This window comes from Triturus cristatus, chromosome 3_1 (assembly GCF_964204655.1).
Source record: "Triturus cristatus chromosome 3_1, aTriCri1.1, whole genome shotgun sequence".
Lineage (NCBI taxonomy): Eukaryota > Metazoa > Chordata > Amphibia > Caudata > Salamandridae > Triturus > Triturus cristatus.
In genome coordinates this window covers 1,167,434,128-1,167,455,525 of record NC_140583.1, presented here as the reverse complement: position 1 = coordinate 1,167,455,525, position 21,398 = coordinate 1,167,434,128, and the positions used below count along the sequence as shown (strand labels likewise).

At 45.2% G+C, this 21,398-nt stretch overlaps 1 protein-coding gene across 15 annotated transcripts in view; it reads right to left on the bottom strand.

Annotated features, from left to right (window-relative positions):
• The window catches only part of PKNOX2 (PBX/knotted 1 homeobox 2), a 3,737,380-nt gene that overhangs the window by 974,029 nt on the left and 2,741,953 nt on the right, over positions 1 to 21,398 (bottom strand). For all 15 annotated transcript variants that reach the window (XM_085646078.1, XM_085646083.1, XM_085646080.1 and 12 more), the window contains one exon: positions 1,576 to 1,747. In XM_085646078.1, the coding sequence (XP_085502204.1) occupies positions 1,576 to 1,747 (172 nt within the window). The remainder of the gene's footprint in view (positions 1 to 1,575; positions 1,748 to 21,398) is intronic.

Here is a 21,398-nt window from a genome sequence, read left to right as displayed (position 1 = left end):
TAAAGTGCAGTGGCATGGAGTAGAGTGGTGCACAGTAGAATAGAGTGGCGTAGAGTGCAGTGCCACATAGTAGAGTGGTGCAGAGTAGAGTGGCATAGAGAGCAGTGGTATAGACTAGAGAGGTGCAGAGTAGAGTGTAGTGGCATAGAGTGCAGAGATGGAGAGTAGAGTGGCATAGAGTGCAGAGGCATAGAGTGCAGTTGTGTAGAGTGCAAGGGTGAAGTGTAGAGTTGTGCAGAGTAGAGTGGGTAAAGTGCAGTGGTTTAGAGTTGTACAGAGTTCAGTGGCATAGAGTGCAGTGGCATAAAGTAGAGTGGCACAGAGACAATTGCAGTGGCATAGCATGCAGTGGCATAGAGTAGAGTGGTGCAGAGTAGAGTAGAGTGGTGCAGAGTAGAATAGAGTGGGGTAGAGTGAAGTTCTTCATAGTAGAGTGCAAAAGCATAGAGTGCAGTGACGTGGAGTAGAGTGGCATAAAGTGCAGTGGCACAGACTAGAGTGGCTTTAAGTAGAGTAGAGTAGCATACTGAGCAGTGGCAAAAATACGAGTGGTGCAGAGTAGTGTCCAGTGGCGTACAGTGCAGTGTCATAGAGTGGTTGAAGTAAAGTAGAGGGGTGTAGAGTGCAGTAGTATAGAGAGCAGTGGAGTAGAGTGCAGTAGCATAGAGTGCAGAGTATGGGGGTGAGAGTGGAACGAAGTAGCAAGGAAGGGGGTGGATGGGAGGGAATAAAAGCTACAATGACATGGATATGGGAGACAGACTGAAAACACAAGCACTTATTTAAAGTGCTTGAACACAAAAAAGTAGCTCCAAAAAGGGAGCAGGGGATGGACACAAGTACTTGGCCCATGCTCTAGAGGAGGGTCAAACACAATAAGAGGACATGTACCCACATGCCATAGCAAACGTGAGTGAAGCAAATGAGAGCGGCGCTGAAGTTAACAAATGGTAAGTTATGGGTGGGCTGGAAGCCCCCTGTATGCAAACAAAAGTCTTGCAGAGTCATCATATGTGCTGTTTAGGCGAAACCTAAAAAGAAGAAAGTATACAATTCTTGGCACGCATTTGCAGAGTGTTTTGACTCGAAAAGTTGACAACGAACACAGCAGCTACATATCTATGTCTTAAGCCAATCTCATCTTCTACCAGAGATAAGTTTCAAACAGGGCAGGCTTTTGTGCAGGTGGCGCCTGGTGCAACATACTTTTTCGCCTCGCCCAAGGACCTTCTTTTCCACAGATTTTTATTGTTGCCTGAAAACTGCTGGACACACAAGGATCTCTGCAGGACATGCTTTTAAGCCAATAGTTATGTTTGGACAGCGCCCACCCCGCTCAACCCCCAAGTTAGCGCTAGGTGTGGCTGCACCGGTCGCACCACGCTAAAGCGGGCGCTGGTTCCAAAACCTGCAGCCCTAAGAAGTGTTATAAAGTCCACGCTTGTCTGCCATTTGGCATGGTCGTGTGAGCTCAGCTATTGATAGCGTAGTGTGCCTTCCTTCCGAACTGTGCATGCAGCGACCCCGAGCTATTGCAAGCAGGCACTAGGCCTAATGGAACATTCTTTACATTACCAAGTTGTCTAGCTCAGGGTCCTCGCTGAAGAACGGCTTGTGCTCCTGCTCCTGCTGGTGAACAAAGTTCTCGATGTCTACATCAAAGCTGGCCGAGGTGATGCACTCAGAACCCTGCGTGGCCTGCTCACATTTCTCAAAGAGGAGGGTGAGGAGCGGGAAAAGTGGATGCCTGCAGGTAGAGGGGAAAGCAACATCAATTGATTAGTTACAGTGTTAAATGCGTCGACCACACTCCCGGCGTGCGCGCAGATTGAAGAACTCGAAATATTGCAGTGCTTATTCTCTACATGTTACAGAGATGCACAATTCTATGATTGCCCAGAACATAATTCAACTTTTGGACTCCACATTCAGTAGAAAGTCACAATCTTAACACGTTAAGACTCCTCGACACTCATTTGGAAGTAGAGCGGACTGCAAGTGGCTATCCTCTCACTATCCTGCTCTGAATTAATTCAGCTATTAGTTTTCTCCATGTGATCGCATCTCTTCACAACTTTTGTTTTTTCTCTTCTCTGGTGCCTTTTTGCTTCTCTGCATTTCCTTTCCTCTTGTACTCATCTTTCTTTTCTACAGTTCCACCTGCTTCTTCCTTTTTGCATTCTTTCATTTATCTTTGCTTTATTCCTTTTTAGTTCCGTCGTATTCCAAATATCTCCACTTTTCAATTCCATCTCTCTTAAAACCTAAGGGGCACATGCATCAAAGGAAATACCGGTCGCAAACGGGCAGATTCGCAGAATTTGCACCTTTGCGACCGGTATGTTTGCATTTGAGATGCAGCATTCCAAATGCAAAAAATGCAAATTGCGATTGCAATTAAGGAACCGCAAATTGCGATTGCTTAAATGCAATACAAGATGCCTTTTAAAATAGAGATTTCGCTATTTGGGTCCGCTATATACCAAGAGATTATACCAGATGGTAAATAGCGAAAACTTTGAAAAATGCACTAAAGTGCATTTTTCAAAGTTGTAGGTTACACACACACATGCCCTTGGGACATGTGTGTACGCAACATGTGTGCACAGATCAAGTTCAGAGGGTGCAACAGGGTGTCCTTTTGACACCCTTGCACCCTTAAAATTGCATGCGCAATTTGCAGGTACCTGTTGTGTACTCTCAAATTGCGCATTGTAAGCCCATAGGAATGAATGAGTCGCAATTAAGGACTGTTTAGGAATCACTATTTTTATAGTGATTCCTATATGCATACGCTTTTGCGAGTCCTTAATTGCGATTCCTTAAATATCTCAATTAAGGACTCGCAAAAGCATAGCTTGATGCATGTGCCCCTAAATGCTTACTTTGCTAATTTGCTTTCCCATTCGCTCACTGGATACCACCTGCTTTCTTCTCCTTTTCTTTTCTCTAGCTGTTTCCCTCTTTCTTCAGAGTCGTATCTGCTCTTCTGTCTCTTTCCTATATGTTTTTCGTGTCTTGCACCATCTTCATTACTTCTCTGTCTCTTCTCCTTGAACCTTCTTTCTCTCTTCTTCCTTTCTCTTTCTCTGCTTCACTTAATCCTCTGTGCCCCCTCTGTTTCTATCTCCCCTTTGTCTCAGAGGCCTTACTTTCCTCCTATAAAGTCGATTTTGTTTCTCCCACTGCTCCCATTCTCTCTCCTCTGTAATACTGTCTCTCAACTTACATCTATCTCTTTCTCTGTTTACCTGTCCCTCCAGCTCGATACTTCTCTCAACCACATATATCTCTATGCCTCTCCTTCCTATATTTCTTCTCAATATATTCAGTTATGTATTTATCTATGTGACGTAAAGACCACAAGCTTGGTTACAATGGAACAGAGCACTGTCCAAAGGAGTGATTCCATGGAAAGCAATGTCAAGGATTAGAGCAAGAGAGCGTGGAATGAGGAAGAGGAGGAGCTAGCTGCTGGCACTCAGTTATTCCTCCCATTCTCTTCTTATTCCTAAAACAAGGATTATCAACATCGCCCATGGTCACTGTAAGGCAATGCCTCTTTTTGTATGGTCACAACCAAAGTTTTGGACTGATGCTGCTGGCTTTTCAGGTCTCACCTAGGCACCGCGCATGTGCTGCACTGGCGAGACTTCTTGTAAGGGGCTTCAGAAAGCTCACCACACGCTTGTGCGTGTGTTTTTTTTTTTTCACAGGCTATTGGCCTTTGTGTGCGTCTGTCTAAGACAGACAGCACGCAATTGGGCAAAGGCAGGTGCATGTCCCGCCTTGGCTCCGCCCACGGCCTATTGCTTGCGGTTACCCGCACGGGCAACATCTGTTTTAAATTATCGTGCCCAGATGCGTCCGCGATAATAGAAAACAGATATATTGCTATGGCGCACGCGCACCGCTCGCGAACTACCACGAGTTCTTTAACATGGCCACTGGACTGGTAACGCGACCACATGTACTGCAAATTCTACACCCTGTTTCAATGTATCATTAAAGAACCATCTCCCATACAGCCTCACAATATCTTGTTTGTTACTAGTTATATAAAATTAAAATACTTACCACGTGCACGCCAACATTGTTTACAATTGATTGAATCTTTGATTCGAAGAGATTGAAGGTCAGCCACAGTTGTTTGGGCATGGGCTCTTTTCGCTGTTAGATATATGTAGCTTGACTTTCAAAGTTAATTAACCCCTTCCTTTATCGGAGCAGTGCTGAGAAAAGAGGAGGGGCTGAGACTTTAATTAGGAAATGCTGGGGCGCTATTTGTCTCCTGTCATAAACGTAACTGCTTCCTGAGCGTTCCTGTGGCCGGAGACAGTACCACATTGTTATATGGCACCTGCTGTGTGAATTAGTGCCGGCTACGTCTGGAGTTTACCTCTTTTCAAAGTCTATGCCCTTATGTATTCAATATAACATCTGTCTCTGTTTAGCTACTTATGACGCTTTGGTATGGAGATACCAACCTATTTATCTGTTACCTTCTCTCCATTTTCATTTACTTCCACCAGTTGGCTGCTTTAGACTCTGACCATGCTATCTGGCTATACTAGACAATGCATATGCAAACATTTCTAAGAAATACCTAATACCTAATGCAGTATCCTTCTGGCTGCCATTTTGTATTAATTGGTACAACGTACATTATTTGGTTACAATAGAGTACTGGATGGTGTGGACAGCACCCATAGCCTGACATGCAAATTTCCAGTAATACATAAAATACACTCTCAACACCCACAGCAACAACTAAGGTGTGTCTTTCTATGAAGAATGCATTACCTACATTAATGACAAAAGTAGTCTTGCGGATGATAAGCAATTTGTAGAGATGGGTACTAAAAGTGCAGATCGTGGAATGTTTCTTTCTTGGGGGACATAGAAAAAACAAGCATTGGCATAGCCAATCGGTCTCGCCTTTGGGACCTTATAAGTGTTTAGTTATCCAGCACAATATCCTTAGTGCAACATCATCAACTGTTGCATGGCAAAACACTTATAAGGTCCCAAAGGCGAGACCTATTGTCTATGCCAATGCTTGTCTACTCTTGAGAGTGAACAGGGGCCTGATAATAGACCTCAGTACCAATGCCCTAACCCTTAAAAGTGTATGTTTGGCTGGTCTACACTCAATTGGCATAAGACACCTTACTTGTAACTCCCTAATATATAGTACCATGTGTATTCAGGGCTTGTAAGTTAGAGTGTCCCTTCATGGACTGCAGCACTTGTTGTGCCACCCGGATTGGGACATGGTAAAACATAGCTGCCAGTCTGCCACTGCAGGCTGGTAGAGCAGTTTAAACCTGCTAATTCAACTTCGCCATTTGAAGCAGTGGCAAAACCGAAACTCCCTTTTTAATGTGTGCAAGTCCTCCAACAGCAAGCCTATCATGTCCTAAGTCAGGGTGCAGCACAATAGAAAATTGAATGCGTGTTTAACAGGTTCTAAGAGTAAAACCCTGCCATTGTCACTTTAACTGTGGGAGATGTTAGTAGCCCCTTTCATGAGCACAGAGTTACATAATGGCAACTCAGCTGTGCTAACTTCTGAGTGGGACTTCCAAAGTTGTCACTTCAAGGTAATAAATAACTGGTTACATTAAGGCCGACTTGATGCCTCTTAGACCTGTCAACCTTAGGGTGGTCTAATCTCGAAACATTTTACCTTCCTCCTCTATTGCTAACCAGTGCTAAAGTGCATGTGATCATTTCTTTAAACATGGTAACATTGGCTTATCCTCAACTGGCATATTTAATTTACTTAGAAGTCCCTAGTAAAGTAGTACTACATGTACACAAGGTCTGTAAATTAAGTACTTACTATGCTACCTACTTAAGCAGCCTTTTAAATATGTCTCAGGCCTGCCCTTGGAGCCTGTTTGTGTAATATTAAACTGCCATTTCAACCTGGCAAAATAAACTTCTAGCCAGGCCCGAACCTTCTATAATAATGTGGTGCTGACACGATGAGGATGAAATCGAATACTTCATTTCATTTCTAATACGCTATCAGAAACACCACAGCCACCAAGCTCCTGCAGGGACCACCACCACTCAGCCACAACTGACCTTACGTCGAACCCTCGATCCCTGGGATTCCGGAGGTGTGCACGTCTTTGACATAATTAGGCTCGTGGTGAAGCCCAGTTACCACACACCTCCTTCTCTTTACAAAAAACATAAAATAAGTAACCTTCTAAAGAAAACTCCAAAGAAACTGAAAATTACCATATAGGCCAGATAAATAAACACAAAAAACAATAACAAACTGGTAGAAACCAGTTTAACCCCTTCCCTGCTCATGACGGAACCACTCCGTCATGAGCCACGGTTGCGCTGTGCTCATGACGGAGTGGTTCCGTCATGCTGCGGCCGTTGGCCGCCGCTCCACCCACGCGGCGCTAATTCCCCTCCTGTGCGGGCGATTAGCGCAGTGGGCGGAGACGTGACGGAACCACTCCGTCATGAGCACAGCTCAACCGTGGCTCGTGACGGAGCGGTTCCGTCATGAGCACCGCGCTGCCCCCAAACCCCCCCCAGCGCCGCGGCGGAATTCCTGCCGCGGCGAAGGGGTTAATGGAAGAAATTAACCAAGCTTCATGAACACATCACACTAATGGATTGGATAAAGTCATTCAAGTCGTTCAGAGGAACTACATTTCTGGCACTTCTTCTCACGGCAGGGGAATTCACAGTGTTACTGTTCCCATTCGTCACCACCAGAATTCACCCTTGCGTCAGGTTCAGCATCACCACGCCACACAGCAACACGAAAGAGATTCCACGCTCTGGTTTCTGACGTCTTCACCGCATTCTTGAACAGTTTCACAACTTGAATGAGTTTTGAAAATTCAGCACAGCTCCCTGGTAACCTGATCCTAACCCAATCACCAACATTCACCACTGTGCATCTGACATGAATCCTAGAATCAAAAGATACCTTCCTCACACACATTTTTGTTTTCTCTGCCCATCACAGAAAAATTGTCCTTGTTCACTTCACACTTACTCATAACGCAACTAGGTGTTAAGAGAGAATTAGTCTTCCTTTTCCTTAAGAGTTCAAAAGGAGTCCTGTCTGTAACAGAGTGAGGCATTAGGCGATGCACACATACTTTCCTATGTATCACCTCTCTCCAGTCCAACCCACCCTCTTTCACAATCCTGATGGTTCCTTTTAACACCCGGTTGAAACGTTCAACAACACCATCCGTCTCTGGGTGATATAAAGCACACTTAGCATGCACCACAATTCTTTCTGACAAAAACAATTCCATTTCACTCGACACCAACTGCACACCATTGTCAGTCAACAACTTGCCAGGGATACCCTCGCGCCCGAACAGATCTTGTAGGAAAGATATCACATGGCGAGTTTCAATGCCCCTAGTCACAACAATCTCAGGCTACCGTGAAAACAAATCTACCAGCAACAACACATAAAGTGATCCATTCCGATCATGAATAGGCCCCACAATATAGAAAGCCACTTATTCCCAATGACTCTTTGGCAAAGGCCTCTTAACCATGGGCTGTACTCTTGGCTTCAAAAACTTGTCCCTCATCACACAATGTACGCACTCACAGACTAACCTCTACGACTCAAGATCCATACCAGGCCACCAATATTTTGTTCTCAACCTCTCCTTGGTATTAGATATGCCCAAGTGACTCTCATGAGCTAGCTCCAGTAAAATTGTACGTAGTACTACTGGAGTCACAAGCCTTGTCCTTTAGGTGTAGCTGGCATATGGGTTTTGAGTATTCCTCCTAGACAGTTACACACAATAGAGAGCTTAGGTGTCCCTGGAAGCACCATCACTGGCAGGATGGGAGGGCGGAGCTGTACCCAGCCCAACTTGCACTTGAACAGGCTGTGTCCTGCCTCCACACATAGGGATTCATACCACTGTAGTTAGTCTGGAGCCAGGACACGGAAGGTAGGATGGCTCAAGACTTCAAAGGGGATTTCTAGAAGCCTTTCCCACCTTCTAGAGGAAGGGTATCAGGTATAAATACTGGACGTCTGACATCAACTTTTCAGTACACTTCTTTACCGGCGGATAATCTACTAGGAAGGACTGCCACTCTGCTGGACTCCTGCCCTGCAGGACAACTGCCTTCCTGGACTGCTGTCTTACTGAGCTGACCTGCTGCTTGATGTCCTCTTGCCTGGGTGAGAAGGACTGGACCGGCATCCGTTAAACTCAGAACTCCAAAGAGACTCCAACGGCAAGTTGGCCGGCCTCCTGTCTATAGCCTCAGGGACAGAAGTCTCGAACAACCTTGAACTTAGCTCTGCCCTCTGTGCGCCCTACCCTGCGAAGTGGTGCCATCCCACTGCTGAGCCTGAAGTTGCTCTGCCAGCCCATCTGTGGATCCAGCACCACCAAGGAATCTCCTCTGAACAGCATAAACCAGAGCAGAGCTGACGCATCGCCTCTGCTATGAGGGTTCTTCCCACAGAAAGGACTCCACATCAACCCTGCAGCTGCATTAAAACCCCTGCCAGTGTGAAGCTTACCCAACACAAGTCCTCATATCCCTCTTTGATGGCAGCTTCAATGATGACACAGGGTTCGGCATTGTAGCCTCAGAGCTCCTCTGAACCACAACGCCGACTCAAAGCCGGACTTCTCATCTCAAGCCCTCCTCAAAAGGATTCTTGACGATGATGCAGAACCTCACATTGCAACTCCACATCTCAGAACAGATGCATCGCTTTGGCCGTGTGATACATATTCGGCGTGGACCCATGCAACGCTCCGCAAACCTGAACTTAAGGTACTTTGTTCAGCGGGCCCAACTGGGTCCCTGTAGCAGCATGTGCTCGATCACAATTGGCCTAAGCTTGTGACTTTGTCTTAGCCCGACGCAACCAGATATCCATAGTTGCTTTGTGCTTCTTAGCACTATTTTTACTGAAATCTTTAAACCTGTATATCTCTGGTTCCACAGTGTAGTAACAAGGTCAGCAACGAGGATGTGGTTTTAAGTAGATTTATTGAGTTCAATTGCAGGAAGTTAAGTTGTAGAGTTCCAGCGATACAGCCCTGTAGGAGAGTAGGATCTGCCTCTTATGTTGCCCCCACTTTGTTTCTGATGTTTACATAGGTTTCTGGCTATAGTCTGGCTGGGACCCTGCTAATCAGGGCCCCAGCCTCTCTTTTCTCTCTAAACAACATGGAGTGCATATTAGGTGCACTAGTGATTGAATACTGTGGTGCCTTATGAGTCCCTAGTATATGGTACCTTAGGTACCAAGGGCATAGGTACTTCACAGGCCTACCAGGGGCTGAAGCATGTATTATGCCACCCCTGGGAAGCAGACTAAATCTGACACCACAGGCCTGCTACTGCAGCCTGGGTGAGGTGGTGCTAGCACTCCTCACTGAGATATAGGTTCACTATATCTCTCCCTGCACACACATTTAAACCTATCAGTCACCCCTAAGGCAGGCCCTATCAATCCTGAGGGCAGGGTGCTTGGTTTCCATGTGATGGGGTGCCTCTGCCTCAGCAGGGCCCCTCTGCAGCTCTCAGAGTCCATTCTCTGGGGCTGTTTGTGAATGCGGTCAAACCATATACTCTTAAGTGCATTATAACCTCGCGGTTAATGCTAACTTTGGAATGGCTGCATCAAAACATGTTGTGTTTGGTGTCAAACGCTTTGGAATCATACCCCCACACCAGTAACTGGTGTGGGAGTATGATCCCACCCTTCTAGAGGGATAGACATGTACCTACTGTGGAAACGCGGTAGAATCCTGCAGAGCCCTGGCATCACAAACTGGATGCCACCAGTCACAGACACTGGGCTGCCCTCCTGCTGGTGTCCGAAACTCGCAGTGGAGGAAGCCCAACAATAGGTATCCTGTCACAGGGAGGTGTGACCACCTCCCAGACAGGGTTTAGTGTATTGGGGCTGGGTGGGTGCACTCCTAGAGTGCTTTGAAGTCCTGCACTGGGGGAGCAGTAGGCTCCTCTGTGCATACACCAGTTCAAACCGGCTCAGGGGCTACCTGCCCCTGCTCTGGCGCGAAACTGGACAAACGGAAGTGGGTGTAGCCACCCACTCCCCTGTCCCTCACATAGGGGGGGTCATAGAGCTAGTACCTCCCTTCCATTCAGTATAAGTTAGGGAACCCTTGCCATTGCAAACTAGGTACCCCTGGACGATGCTCTGAAGACAAATCCCAGACCTTCGACGTTCCACTACCTCTGGAAGACTGAAGAATCTCCCTTGGAGTCAAGGAGTGACCCCCCTGCTTGGCAGGCACCCAAAACTGCAATCACCGGTTGAAAACTCCACCGCTCCCGCCAGAGCTCAAAGTCCCTGCAGCCCAGGAAGAGGATTTCCTGACTTCTCCAAGGCCATCGTGAGTCCCCAGCGACGCTGAGGCAAGTGGACATCACGAGTGACGTGGAACCGCAATCCCTGGGTACCGTGCACTATTTTCGAGTGCAACCCCTTCACGACGTTCTATGAACCTGTGCATTGGGACACATGTGGTCCAAGCCTCTAGCAGGGATCCCTCCAAAGATCAGAGGCCTACCCCGTCCCGAGTGACCGTGGGCCCCTGTTGAGTGGATCCTTCTGAGGCGCCTTCGCGATCCCTTGCCAGTTGGTTTGTGGGTCCCCTGAAGACTTTTCTACAATTCCAAAGGGCTCCCCTGATTGCTCCAGGCCTGCCCTGACTTACCCTCGCTGGGTGAGTCCCTCAAACTTTGCTGTTCTGCACCGCTGACTTTTTATCTTTTCCACAAGACTTGCTGTTACCAAGGCTTGTTGGCTCCAATCTGGTCACCGACACCGCAGTACACTGCAGAATTCATGGGACACACCGAATCCAGCTCCTGGTTGTCGTCGACACCTCCTGGACCTCGTGGCTGAAGAGTCAAGACACCCATGAACTACCTGAAAACACCCGACGACTGTGGGCCTCCAGCTTCCTGGCCCCAGGTCACTGCCAAGTGACTTTAAATACTGTCCCCTCTGCTTTTAGGTCTTCCTTCATCTGAATCCAGGCTTGGATTCCACCGGACACTTCTTCTGTTTTCACAAGCAGCAAGTCTTCTTGGCTCCTATTGAAAACGACGCCGCGACCCGACCCCAAAAGACACCTATGCACCCGGCTTCCGTGGGTGAGGTAACTCCAGCACTATGGTGCTCCTGTGGGTGTTGGCTCTAGAACTACTTACCCTGTAAGTGACTTGCTTGTAGACTCTCCCGAAGTATCCTTAAACTCTTAATTTCCAACCGCGACTTGCACCATTGAAGTCAACGGGGATTCGCGGCTGTGTTAACACACTGCATGCGACCCCCGTGGGTCCTTTACTTACCTGCCTTGGGTGGTATCGTGAGGCCCCAGCGTTTCTGAAGACCCTAGGCCTTGTCCCTTTGCAAGTCGTTAACTATAAGTCTCTTTTTTAGTATATGGTCTGGTACACTCCTAGGGCCCCATCCATATTTCTGCTTAATTTATTGTGAAACGTTGATTTGTGCATATGTTCCTGACTTCTAATCTCATAAAGAGATTAGTAGAGAGTTGTTTAGTAATAAATACATATATATTTGATATATATACCTGTGTGGTGTCCTTTCATTTGGTAATTCAAGGGATTATGTGGTAAAACAAGCAGCTTTACATCTAAAGTCTTAGCCTGAAGGCTGCTCTCCACAGCTACCACTAGGATAGCTTTCTTTAAAGGTTGTCTTAAACCTACTACCATAAGAGTCGAATTGTACTGGTGCAAGGTGTCCATTTTAACTAGTGAACAGCATATACCAGGCCAAATTCTCACAAGCCCCACCAGGAGCAGTCTGCCTGCTGCTCAGCCCATAATCCAGCTGACACACTCAAACATCCAGGCACCCAAACATTCAATTCAAGACTCTCACACCAACATTCCATGCATCACATTCACACTGTCTGAGCAGCTAGGGAGTAAGTAACCAGATAAATACAACACTGGTTACTACATACCTTCCCTTCTTCTACAAAACAAAAATAGCAACCACCAAGAAGAGGAAGGATCAAACAAAGGGAACCCCAAGAAAAAGAAAAATGGAAAAGTGGAGAAAAAGCAAGAAGAAAGCGGACCCAAAGCATGAAAGGATCATAGCAAAGAAACTAAAGAAAATCAGGCCTGAACAAAGAAGAAAATACGATGGAGGTATACAAGAGTAAGTACAATAGAAAGAGAAAATGAAATAACAGATTAAGACCTTAGTACAAGAGAAGGGAAAGAGAATACAGAGAAAATATACATAAGATATACAAAAAGTACATGCAATAAAAATAAACAATGTAGAGGAGATGCAAAGATAAATATACATAAAAAGAAAACATTCAAAATGGGTGACGAACACCTGGACTGACTTTCCCCAACATACAGGTGAATAAGTGGACCAGAAAAATGGAACATCTACACCAAACTTGAACAAAAAAAATAGTTAAGGGGAAAGAAATGTTGACTGCTAACCATACAGCTAATCAGGCCTAGAGGCAGACAACAAACAAGTGTGCACAAAGTACACACATACAATGATACACATGGGACTCATACCCATTAGAACCTCTAAATGAAGGTTAGAAAAGTGTAAAGAACAATAAAACACATGGGACTCATACCCATACGAAACTCTAAATGAAGGTTAGAAAAGTGCACAGAACAATAAAACACATGGGACTCGTACCCATAGGAACCCCTGTGAGGAGGCTAGAAACGTGCACAGAACAGCAGAACACATGGGACTCGTACCCATTAGAGCCCCTGTGAGGAGGTTAGAAACGTGCAGGGAATACATAGTAAAAATGGGGCTTGTACCCATTAGAACCACGTAGATGGGACTAAAACCCACTACAAAAGCATGGGACTTGTACCCATTAGAACTGCGTAAATAGGACTAACACCCACTACAAAAACATGGGACTATACCCATTAGAAACTACATAGATGGGACTAACACCCACTACAAACTGCGTAGATGGGACTAAAACCCACTACAAACGACGTAGATGGGACTAAAGCCCATTACAAAAACAAAATGTGAAACACCAGGTAACTTCACCATGAACTGTGAAGACAAAATTAAAGATGAGCAGTAACATGACAAGCCAATTTCACGTGTAAGTAATGTAACATTCCATATTCACTTCTGCACAGAAATAACTAAAACTTTGTTGAAGGTAATGCAAAAAAACAAACATGCATAAATCAAATGTGATTTGAGAAGGAAAACACTCGCCGGTGAGCGACCTCTCACCCAAGTACTGCCCCATAGGATAAAACCTAAACATGAGATTGTCTACCTCTGACTTCTTTGTTCACTATCTACAGCCTGCGCATGGATGCAAGGGATATTGTTCCTGTAATTGAACTCAATAAATCTACTTAAAATCCCATCCTCTTTGCCAAAATTCTGTAGTAACGAGGTCAGCAGCGAGGATGTGGTTTTAAGTAGATTTATCGAGTTTAATTACTGGAAGTCGAGTTGTGGAGATACAGCGATACAGCCCGACCAGGAGCAGTCTGCCTGCTGCTCAGCCCATACTCCAACTGACACACTCAAGCATCCAGGCACCCAAACATTCCATTCAAGACTCTCATACCAACATTCCATGCATCACATTCACACTGGCTGAGCAGCTAGGGAGTAAGTAACCAGATAAATACAACACAGGTTACTACACACAGATTGGATTTGGGTCATTTAGGTCTTGTTTTATTTGTTAACAATTATTCTATTTTTCTAACTCTGGTGTGGGATTTTTTATTGTGTGGTGTTTTCTTACTATGTTACTGTTTGAAGTGTTGAACAAATACTTTACACATTGCCTTTGTGTTACGCCTGACTGCTGTGTTCCAAGTTACCCGAGGGTTGAGCACAGGTTAATTTACGGTTTGCTTGTGACTTTATCCTGAGAAGAATAGAGGTTGCTGCTTGAGAAGGGTTTAGGCCCCCTCAAACAGGATCCCAATGTATTACAATTCCCAAGTCGAAATTAATGTAACTTGCTGCTACTTGCCAGTCTGTTGCCCAAGTTATCCATTGGCCGTTTGCTAAGGCTGGCTAAGACAGCCTTCTGTCCACCTGGAAATCAATGTAAATGGCTCCCAGAAAAGGTAACTATAGAGATTTGCCGTTGAAGGACGTGTTACTTCCTGCTGGAAGGACGCCACATTGGATGTTATCCCAAAAGGTGAGCTACAAAGGGAAATCCACCTTAGAAGTGCAAATGGTAACCACACTTGAGAGGGATTGCTCTTTTGTCTAGTTAGCCATGTTGGCGTCAGGTGGAAAGACGGCGAAACACTGGTCAAACCAGTTTTTCCATGGGGGTGAAGCCCCCATATAGACACACCTCTAGGGCGGGCTACCGAGCTCCACACACCAAGAAATGGCTTCATCAATCTTGGGAATGGAGAGAATAGAGCACTCTGGAATAACTAGATGTCACACTTCACAGGACATTGTCATGAGGCAGGAAGAAACCTAGTACCCCATTGGCTAGTGACCCTTACCTTCCCTGAGGGCACTTTCTGGGCATTAATAAGGGAACCCCGATCTCAGATCTCACTTGGACCGGAGAAGTGGTCTGATAAAGGACTGCCCTTCTGACCCTGGGACTGGCAAAGAAGAGGTTGCACCGAAGTTAGACTGCACCTGCTGCTCCTTGCGGTAGAGAAGTAAATGGACTGTGCCTGCTGTGTCCTGCTTGTGGAGAAGTCAAGCCCAGCTGAAAGCGGAGATGCCAAGATTCAGTTGGCTGTCTTCCTGTTTGCAGCACAGGACTGCAAAAGCTGAAGAAGCCTGAATGGGCAAGTTGGTAGCCCAGATCTAAGATTGTTGGCCCTTGGCACTGGTTTCATTCTGCCTAGCGACCAGTGGTCTAGTGGCGACTAGAGTATTGTTGGATCAAAGAGGACTTTGAGGGACGTCGACCCCCTGTGGCCAAAGTCACCCCAAGAGGACAGTGGACCAAGGAGTAGGCCTAGGAAGACCCCTATCGACCACACAGCAACTTGTGCTCTGACCGATTTGACTTTTTTTCTTTGATCAAACCATCACTTCTGTTTGTTCTGAGCTCAGCTCACATTCTTCCAGATCAAGAGCATCATACTCTCCATGTCACATTGGCTCTTAAGCCATTTGGGCATCCAAGCAATACGAAAGATAGTGTTAGCTTTTCTACCTCTCCGCAATTAAAAAGGAGGGACTTTTGTTGAAGAATGGGGTATAGTTCTAGAAAACCACAACATACCCTTCCAGAGTTTACAATGTCATGGTTCCCACTCTTATCCCATCGGATGCACTCCCCAACCACATGGTCCATTCTCTCTATGAGACCATTCAGTTGGGGATGGTATAAAGAATTCTTAAGATGTTTGATCCCACATGACTCAAGTAAATTCTAAAACTCTTTGCTGATTAATTGGGTACCGTAATCAGAAAGAAGAGTTTTGGGAAAACCTTCCTACAAAATAAATGTCTCTAAGGAATACCACCACTGAACTAGAACTGGGTTCTCTCACTAGCCTATGTTCCAGTCACTTAGAATAATAGTCCACCTGTACCAGAAATAATTTGGTACCTCCCGGTAAAGAGTCATAAGGATCCACAATATTGATTTCCAATTTTAACCAAGGTCTAGGCGGAAATTCAATAGGAATCAAGGGAGGAATGGAAACTTTTAAACTTTTGTCTGCAGATGCACAAACACAACACCCCTCCACCACCTCTTCAATATCAGTATCCATTCTTGTCCAACAAGATGAATCACAAATGCGTTGTTTGGTGGTGGTCAAACCAAGATGCCCCCCATGGCAGTTGGTAATTATTCCCCTCCTTAAAATGTGCAGTGGAATACATTTTTCTGATCTCAGCAACATCCCATCTTATACAGAGAATTCCTTACACAAGCCTTAACGGCATGAAACGATACGGAAATGTGCCTATGGGTGAAACAAAAGTTGTAAAATGTCTCAAATCCGGGTGTAGTTTAAGTGATCATGACCGTCTTACCTTCGAATTAAAATTGGACCTTGACACTAAAGTCATACTTCACAAAGTAGGCTCGAATATGCAAAGAACCAAGGCCTAAATATTAAATGGAACAAAATTGACAAAGATCTCTTTATGAAGGATCTGGTGATGAATAGTCAGGCCCACATTGCCTCTGTGTTACAACATGATGCCACCCCGGTAGATATTCAGGCATATTGTGCCCTAAGTGCGTACATCACCGTGAAATTGACCAAAAATATGCCCTTGAATAGCCTCAATCCAAGCTGGTTTAACCAGGCATGCACTCAAGCTCACCAAATCCTTAAAGTGGCTCTTAAAAAGCAACCTGGGACCAGCTAGGCCTAGCCCAAGCCAGGAAAGCCTATAAAGAAGCTATGGCAGCATGGAAAAATGAAATACGGAACATCGATTGAGAGGATCTTAAGGCTACAAGGGTGTTGAAGGACTCCAGTGACTTGTGGAAGGTTATGAACTACCCCCTCCTTTCGGGACTATGATAGCCTAAAGTTTGTTATAGTCATCCCTGCGTAAGAATGGGTAGAGCATTTCTCTAAAATGTTTGAGCCTGGCGACACAACACACTTTATGGTAACAAAGGAAGAAAATACTTATGTCTCGGAGGCGGTTCCTGCTTTAAGCTGGCAACATGGGCAACTGAGAATAGGGTGAAAATGATGCACAGTTTGGATTCCACCCAGGGATAGGAACTGTACAGCAGAGTTTAAATGTGTATCTTATCACACAAAAATACATAAAAGCCAAAAAAGGCAGTGTACATTTGGCCTTTGTGGATTTAGTATTTGCATTCGATACAGTGCAATGTTCAAAACTCTGGGCAATTATGGAAAAAATTTAAATAGACATTGACATTATTAGTTTACTCTGCAAGCTTCAGGAGCAAAACAGCTTAAATACTCGATAGCAAGGAAGACCTCACAAAGGAAGTTAGCTCAGTTGTTGGAGTGAGGCAAGGTTGTGTACTGGGCTTGTTTCTTTTTTTATTATATATTAATAGCCACCAGATTATCTGTGTTCTACAGTAAAAGATATCCCAAAGATTGGTTTCTGTAATTTACCAGTACTATTGTACACAGATGATGCGGTGCTAATAGTTAGAACAGCAAATGGCCTACAGTTACTTTTAGATGCTTTTAACATGTTTTTGGAAGATTTAGCGCTAATGACAAATCTGACGAAGTCCTTTATAATGAAGTGTGGGCCTACGGCTATCGAAAACAAGGAAATTCATGCTTGGTGGAGCAGAAATTGTCAAAGTCCCGCACTTTACTTATTTAGGCATCCCATTCCATTTTGCTTTTAACTGGAAATTTTTATTGAATGTTAAAATATCACAGTTTCAAAAGTCCATAAAGGCTGTCCTCCTATTTGCTAAAAGACTTGGCCACAAACTGGTGGGTGAATTAGTACATATTTTTATGAGTACATGCTGATCTATTGCTTCTTTCGGTGTGGGAGTGTGGGGCTACACTAATACTGACTGTCTACAGAAAATAGAAAACAAAATTACAAGAAGGCTGTTGACCATCCCTCAATCAGCACCTACTAATTTCTGCCATCCAGAAGTACAGCTTGGCTTCACAGAGGACCTTGTCAATCTCCAGCCCCTTCTACTGTGGCTTGGAATGTGGAGGAAACTAAGGGCACATTTTTGTAGCGATATTTTGGTTGATTGTTTGGCGTTAGGCAACTCGCTAGACATCCTTTGGCTCCAATATGTAAAACAAAGTTTTAATGAACTTGGTCTCTCAGTATAGTTCTCTAGTCCCACTGACACTTCCGATTTGTCACTCTATGAAGTTAAAGAGCTATTTAACAGATGCAGTCAAGCTCTGCACCTGGCCTATTCGAGAACTAAGGTTGAGGAACATTTTCAATGGAATGTTAATGAGAGCATATTGCACGCATTATATCTACAAGTGATTACTAAAGAGTGTCTTAAGATTTTATTAACCAGATTCTGACTTCATGCTCTCCATTCTCTGTTGGCTTTTCCCATCCAAGACACATGGTTTTCATCTCCTCCTCCCTGCCCTTGTGATGGTAGTACAGCAGAAAGCACATTGAACTTTAGTCTATTCTGCCCACTTTATATGACACAAAGGAGACAATTTTTGCTCCCAGCTCTGAGACAAACCAATGTTAGATCCCGTGAGCTGGCATTTGCACATTTACAATGTTTGGGAAGTTTAGATATCTGTCATGCTGTGCTAAATTTTATAAGTGCCCTGCAAATTCGTAGCAAATACCGAGGAACTGCACTTGCCTTTTTATTGATATTTTTTATTTTTTGTATTTCTTTATCTATGTTTTGAATTGTATTTTATACTTGAACAAATCTGTAACGGTGATATATATTTGATATTCATGTATTGGTATTATTTTTTTAATGAACTTTTTGGGCTCTTTAGAGCCAAATCAAGTATTTTGATGATGATGAGGGAAACTATGAAACCTTTTGTGAAGATTTGACAGATTTGACAATATTTAGGTTTCTCCTCTAATTCTTTGAAATTTGAGAAATGCCTATGCTCTTTGCTGTCTTGATAAATTCATCCAAAGAAGGGTTTCCCATGGACAACAATTTTCGACGAATTTGCTATTGTTTGCAATGACTGACAAACTGGTCTCTAATCAATTGCTCTGTAAAACTGTCAAACTGTCACTCGGATATTAGACTGTGAAGAGCTGTGATGTAGGTATCTACATCTTTATCCATTTTCTGTGTGCATTTAAAAAACTCATGGATGAGTATAATTAATAGGATTGTTTATCAAATCTCATTTGAAGTTTTTTAACTGTCACTTGACACTCATCTTTCACTTCACCCTCTACCACCACCAGGTCCAGCAAATGTTTAAAGGTAGACCCACCCCCAAAACATAAGGAGTGTAGAAGAAGACATGTTTTCCTTTCTGCTCTGAACCTTGAAGTTCCTATTGTCCCTAAGTATGTTTTGAATGCATCAAATCACACTGACCACCTTGCAGGAAGCTCACCTGGAGAATCTAGAAAGGATGGCAGTGGAGTAACTGGTTGAATTATGAAGGAAGAAGCTAAGACTGGTGACTAGGTGCAGAAGGTACCAAATAAACAGGTGATATGAGAAACTGCAGTCTCGTCAGACAAACAATGGCTATTAACTAGAGTTTGTCTTTGTACAGTAGACCTCAGTACAACTGTAGTAAAACCAAATAAAAAAAAATCAAGGCTAAATCACACAAGAAAAGGTTGAAGAAAATTGTGAGAAGGTGGCTTGGTATATGCTGTCCACTAATCAAAGTGGGCACCCTGTACCAGTCCACACGACCCTTATGATGTATGAGGTCAAAGATAACCTTTGGAAAGCTATCCTTGTGGTAGCTGTGGAGAGCAGCCTTCAGGCTTAATTTTGAAGGAATGTAAAGCAGCTTGTTTTACCAGAATATCACCTCCTGAATGACTAAATGAAAGGAGAACCACACAGTAGTCATATAAAAATATGTATTTTTAATATAACACTCTCTACTAGTCTCTACATGAGATTAGAACACAAAGCACACAATACTGAATCAATACAACATTCATAAGTAGCACAATACACAGCGGGCTCCTGGGGGATAGCGAACCATATACTAAAAAAATGGTATAACAATTATGACTTGACTAGACATAGTGCCTAGAGCACGTAGAATTGCTGGGACCCCAAGGAGCCACCCAAGGCAGTGACACAGGGAGCCCACGGAGGATGGGTGCAGTGAGGAAACACGACCGCGTGCTCCGTACAACACTATGGGAAAGTCGCGGCTGCAAAGTTATTGTTTAAGGACACTTCTACGAGGAATTCAAGCAAACCCTTTGAAACATAGGAGGTTCTAGAGCCAGCCTACCCAGTGAGTACCGAGGTATCCGTGTTACCGATCCCAGAGGAGCCAGGGGTGCATAAGGGTCAAGTGGTGTCGGAAACCTTTGCTTGTTTTCAATGGAGAGCTGCAAAGAAGTACTGCTGTCGGGAAGGCGAAGAGTGTCCGGTGAAATCCAAGCCTGAATTCTAGGTGAGAGGACCCTGAAATCAGAGGAGACAGAGTCTGTGTCACTTCAGGTGACCAGGCGCTCGGTAGTCGAATGCCCACCAATGTCGGGTGCTTCAGGTGCAAAGAAGTGATGATTGACTCTGCAGTCATGGGGACCAGGAGACGTCGAGGATGACCAGGATCCAGAGGTGAGCTGTCTCACGAAGGATGTCGAGTGCTGAGGGGTCGATGTCCGGCTGGAGCACCAACAAGCCTTGGCCAATGCAACCCCTGCAGGAAGGACAAAGAAGTTACGTTGAGGACCAGCAAGGTCCAGGGGACTCTCCGAGCAGTGGAGAGTCAGGGCACATCTGGAGCAACCAGTGAAGCCCAAGAACAAACAAGGTGACCCTCGTCAGGACCCACAGGCCAACGGACCAGGGATTGCGAGGAGACCTCAAGCATGTCTGCAAAGCACCACCCCACGGAGCACTCATTGCGAGGAGGCTGTATTTCTTCGGTACAAATACTGCTCGGGGTCAGGACTACTAGGAGTCCAATACACAAGCTCAGAGGTTGCCAACAAGTATATGCAGTTGAAAATGTACGCGGCGCACAGGGGTTCGGGTTACGCGTCCCCACGAGGGATACTAGTCTCAGAATCACTAAGAGGGTAGATCAACCTCATGGACCTTCTGAAAGCCACCTCCTGTGTTGCTGAAATCTTCAGAGTCCTCAGGAGCTCGGGATATGCAAGCCGATCAGATGCGCTTAGGTGCCTGCTAGTGCAGGGGAGTAACTCTCTTTATCCAGGGGAGATTCTTCAGTCATCCAGTGTCGTGCAGGCAGTTGAAGTACTTATTCTTAGTAGAATCTAGTCCTGGTAAAATCTAAGGTCCTGTAGCCAAGTAACCCACTTTATACCCACGGGAAAGGGTTGGACAGATTCAGGGGACGCTCCTAGGGGAGGGGCAGGACAGCGGGGTGGCTACACCCATGTCCTTTGTCCAGTTGCGCACCATAGCAGGAGCCAATGGCTCCCAGAACTGGTTTTTGCTGGACTATGCACAGCGACACCAAATGTGCCCCCAGTGCAGACTTTCTGGCACTCTCAGAGTGCACCCACCCAGCCCCCACCCAGCCCCAATACACTAAACCCGGTCTGGGAGGTGGTCACACCTCACTGTGACAGGATGCCTTTTGTCATGCCTTCCTCTGCTCAAGCTTGGCTCAGCAGCAGGAGAGCAGAATCGTGTCTGTGGCTGGCAGCGTCCATTTTGTACTGCCCGGGTCGAGAAAGCTGGTACCGGGTAGACTGGTGACCCACAGTA